General features: G+C 35.4%; 1 protein-coding gene across 1 annotated transcript; it reads right to left on the reverse strand.

The window, feature by feature from the left end:
* Positions 1-382: 382 nt before the first annotated feature.
* LOC115876344 lies at positions 383-4,500 on the reverse strand. Its single transcript, XM_030892084.1, has 3 exons — positions 4,413-4,500; positions 998-1,157; positions 383-776 (listed from the first exon to the last, which is right to left on the reverse strand). The coding sequence occupies exons 1-3, from the start codon at positions 4,498-4,500 to the stop codon at positions 383-385; spliced, it is 642 nt and encodes a 213-aa protein (XP_030747944.1).
* Between the last annotated feature and the right edge of the window lie 344 nt (positions 4,501-4,844).

Raw genomic sequence — 4,844 nt, forward strand, 5'->3', positions numbered from 1 at the left:
TTATCTATGGTCATTAAGTCACTAAGTTTAAATAAAATGCCTAACGTGTCAATGAAATATTTATTATTATTAAACTCAAAGAAAAAACTAAATAAGAACAAAATAAACACAAGTTTCAAAAAAGTAATGAGCAAATATACTCAACAAAGTAATAAAATATAGTTATTTGGTTAAAAGTTATCTAGATCTAATAAGTAATCTTCTGATGACGGCGAATTGTAAGTCGTACGTAAATTGCCTGAACTCGTTGCACAAGGGGTTGCTGGGCCTGGTGTAAGTTCAAAAGTATTTTGTTGCTGACTTGATCCAGGATGAGAACCTGAGTATGGTTGAGATTTATGACGAGGTGCTGAGTATGGTTGAGGTTCATCATGACGAGGTCCTAAGTGTGGCTGAGTTTCATGACGAGGTGCTGGGGATGGCTGAGATTCATGACGAGGTCCTGAGTATGGCTGAGGCTCATGACGAGGTCCGGAGTATGGCTGAGGTTCAAGACGATGTCCTGAGTATGGCTGAGGTTCATAACGAGGTGCTGGGGATGGACTTCACCAGCATTTCTCTGTTCTAGTTCGAATACCAGGTGCACTGTTCTCAATTTAGCTTCATTGATTAACTCAGGTCTCAATGCCTTTACTGAAGCTGCAATACTCTGGAAAAACAAATCCAGAGAATCTGGTTTGCTTGGACCAATTTTTTTAAATATTTCATTTCTTTCAGCACTTCTTTCTTTTATTGTAGCGATAATGTCGTCATTTATCCTCTCTTTTCTGTCGCGACTTGATTTGGAAAACTGTTTTTTTATTGCACCCGCTACCGTATTTCGAGCTGGGTTAATGTCTGTCAGGACACTTCCCCTGACTCAGTATCATTTTGCCTGTCTTCCTCACTCATCATGTCATTCTCCTCGTGTTGGTCAGTTCCGAGAGATGTACTTCTATCAAGAAAAAAAAAAATAACAATCGTATATTATATTTAGAGTACTTTTTGAACAAGAACTCACGGGCGTTTGTGCTCGGTTTGGTCCAGGAAGGACAACATGTCTGCTAAAGCCCATTTCGCCTGTTTGGGCAATGCAGCAGAACCTGTGCTTTTCTTTTTTTTTCTTCTTCTATTGTAGGTATCCTTAATATTTTTCCAACGTTTTTTGCAGTCGTCCACTAAAATTGTAAAATAATATAATAATAAAATAATATTATAATTAAAATTTTGTTATTGATTTTTTTTTCATAATAAATATATTTTTTAGATTTTTGGCAACCGGTGAGGCATTACGTTCCTTAGCTTTCACGTTTCGAGTCTCCCATAGTTATATTAGCAGAATCATAAAAAAAAAACATTATCATCAGATGAAGAAAAATAGGTTGACATAACTCAACAATAGGTTATGAAATTCACGTAACATTAACATTTTTCATTGTTTTATTCACATTTGACTATTAGATACCTACGAAATTGCGATGCTGTCAAAATGTGCTCAACGCGTATCCAGAAAACGATTCGCACGGCAGCGGGAATACCAAAAAAAAACTGCTTGGCGTTCCGCTAATCGCATACTTTCGCTCACCGCTTTGAAAGCGTAACGTTTTTATGTCAAAGTTACAGAATTTGGGCCCAGGGCATGTGTCGACATGAGTCAGAAAACAAAATGCTCAGGACACATGGTTCTGATGCAAAAAAAGGCCATTAACAAGCTGGATTTCACACAAAAAAATATGTTTCTTAGATTTCTGTGAACATCAACGGTATATAATACACGTACATGCTAAAAGCTAAAGCGTTCTTGAAAAGTTGTATTTAGATTTAGATTTTAAATTAACTAATAAGAAAATATATTTTTTCTACAAACGTCAGTAAAAATGTATTTTTTAACACATGCTGTCAGTGCCTAAAATGTGACATTATGTCACTGATGGTAAAAGTCATTTACTTTTAGCACTAAACCACGTGACTTACTTTTAGGACCAGTGCTAAAAGTAAATGACTTTTACCATCAGTGACATAATGTTACATTTTAGGCACTGCCAGCATGCGTTAAAAATTACATTTTTACTAACGTTTGTAGAAAAAATAATTATTTACTCAAATTAAATATACAATTAGTGAAATTACAATTGGAATTCCATGTCGATTATATGAAAACTTGTATTGATCCTTGGACTTGCTGGGTAATAAATCAAAAGTAAATCTATTAGCGGCTTCTTCAATTTCTGCTGGGAAACACTCAGTCTCTTCATCACTTTCCATCATTTTACAAGAGTTGAGGCACAAATTTGACATTAGTTGACAACAAATGATCGAATGTTTGGAATCTTTCAATTACCCTAGCAACAATAAACTTCATAATTAATTTGATTTGAGAATGACATAATATTATGAATTATTCATTAACGCAAAAGTAATAATACCTTGATATATAGGAGCATAAACTTGTTTGTAGAAAAAATAGTGTATGATATGTGTGCTAAAAGTGATTTTATTTTGTTCGAAGGGATGGGATACGACGCCGAAGCTTCCCTTCTCACAAAATAAAATACCACTTTTAGCACTTATATCATACATAACTATTATTGTATTGAAAATTGATGCAGTTGTTTCCAATTAATAGTATCTGAACCATCTCAAAAATTGAATCAACTTTTCTGTTTTAAAGAGCACAGCAACGGCTATATTAAATTTTGTTCACGTTCATTTATATTAATCGGTATAATTGTTTCATGTTGTTTTTTCAGCTGGCAGCTTCACGTCGTAAACTTAACTAACGATCCGTTCAGCTCCCGCATCACCCATAACAAATAAAGACTCTCTCCCGTTTTTTACGTTTCGATCATAGTGGTAGATTAGGTGATTGCGGTGTGTTCTTTAAGTATTTTTTAAACGGGTGTAATTTTTTTATTTGCGGTTTGGTTCATTTTCTAACTTGTGGGAAAGAAATACTTAGTAGAACCTATAGATTTTAAATTGAAACAAGAGGTTTTAGTGATTAGCTTAACTGTGATAAATGGTATAAGGTCTATAAAGTTGATCTAATACTAAAAGATGGCAGATGTTGAAATAATTATCTAATTTTAACTGACACGAGATATATGCTTGATAACTAAAAATGATAAATAATTTGTCACTGATAGATATACAACTACAAAAAATATGTTTGGTAGTTTATTATAAAATGCTACTCAGTTTAGAAACCACGAACCCAAATACTTAAATGACCATTTATTTTTACTTGTAGAAGAAGTTGCTTAATAGACAAACATTATTTAACGTTTCGGGGGTACATTTCTGCGCTTCATCAAAAGTAAAAAAAATCTATGTTAGGTTATGTTAGGTTGCTGGGATTTGGGATCATGTTTGATCCTTCACTCGGAGGCCTTGTGCCCATTGCTATACCCCTGTATTGTTGTGCCAAACCTTCCTCTCATTCTTTCTTTACGATAAAGCACTTCCAGCTCTTTGCAAAGTTCCCGATGTCGCTGATGTTGGCTTCTGCTACTTCCTCTAGTCCCTCCAAAAAACCTTGCCCTAAAGTTTTAAAGCGTCGGTATTCCATTGCCGGACAGTGGCACAGCAGGTGCCCTATGGTTTCTTCTTCCTCCCCGCATTCTCCGCAGTAGTCGTCGTTGAATCGAGATGATATCGAGATGATATCTTCCATCTCACGAGGTTTGCCCCCGTGGATCAGGTTCCAGTGACGACATCTACAATTATGCGTCCTAGGTTTTTTTTGTGCTCTAGTAGTTGTTTTGTCTTTTTGCTATCTACCACTGGCCATAGTTTTCGAGCTGTAGCGTAATCCTTATGGTGTTGCCACGTCTCTAGCTGCTTGGCCTTGATGGTAGTTCCTATAGCTTCCTTCAGTGTGTTGATCGTCACAAGTAATGGGTCATCTGCCACTTGCGGAAGCATCTGTGTAGACTGCTATCTCTTGAGAGTGCTCATTAAACATCCATATACAAAAATATCACAAAATTGTTTTTCAAACGATGCAGCAGAGTGATTACCTCGGATCTCTTAACTTGTAGTGTCCTGAAGATGCAAATACATTTGCGTAATAATAAATTGCTGCGAAACGTAGACTACTTTAAAACAAAGACATACTGTTGAGTTTTTTTTCGGTTCTAACCTAATTAAATGAAAACAGTCTAGATATAAACCTGGGTCTGGGTATTTCGCCCCTATGAAATGAAAACCTAAAAAAAGAAAAGGTATTTTTTGTGGTCTTTTACAGGTAAAATAAATTTGTCTAGTCGAGAACAAACATTTCACGAGACCTATTATAGTCCTCTTCTGATCCTTAGTTGCATTCTCCAGTCCTATCCTTTTTACAAAGTCTAGCAACTTGGAGACTGAACCTTCCAAACAGCTTTGTCAATGCCCCCCCCCCCTTTATTATTGTCTAGTACAAAGAAACTTACATTTTCCTGGCTGTCGCACCGACATAAAATCTGTCGTTAATTCTTCATATTGACAGAACCTACACATAGCTTCGTCCGTCAACCCCATCAGCTTTGATGTCAATTCAGCTTATAATGCCCTGTTATTAGACCCAGTACACCTTTGGTTCTTTTTCTGTCTTTTTTTCTTTGCTTATCAAAATCAGCAGATGATTAAAACTACTAACATTTTATTTTGCTGCTATATGTAAAGACAAAAATTATATCATTTATTATATCTTTTCTAGTAAAAATATGTATGCACTATGTGCACTTGTTTTCAATTTGTTCCTGTAATCTGTACATTTTCTTGTACAGTTTCCTCAATTGCCTACAAATGTTCTGGAATACCACTCAAAACACACTCTTTTAAGCAAATGCCTAATAATGTTAACGCTTAAATTTATTTAAGAA

The sequence above is a fragment of the Sitophilus oryzae genome, unplaced genomic scaffold (genome assembly GCF_002938485.1).
Source record: "Sitophilus oryzae breed Bouriz unplaced genomic scaffold, Soryzae_2.0 scaffold_1059_pilon_pilon, whole genome shotgun sequence".
In the NCBI taxonomy this organism is placed as follows: domain Eukaryota; kingdom Metazoa; phylum Arthropoda; class Insecta; order Coleoptera; family Curculionidae; genus Sitophilus; species Sitophilus oryzae.

Bases quoted from the DNA above. Each gene is read 5' to 3' on its own strand.
- LOC115876344 (XM_030892084.1), bottom strand. From the start codon at position 4,500: ATGGGGTTGACGGACGAAGCTATGTGTAGGTTCTGTCAATATGAAGAA. The intron at 1,158-4,412 runs GTAAGTTTCTTT...TTACAATTTTAG, and splicing joins GGTGCGACAGCCAGGAAAAT to TGGACGACTGCAAAAAACGT. The intron at 777-997 runs AGTTCTTGTTCA...TTCCAAATCAAG, and splicing joins ACCGAGCACAAACGCCCGTG to TCGCGACAGAAAAGAGAGGA.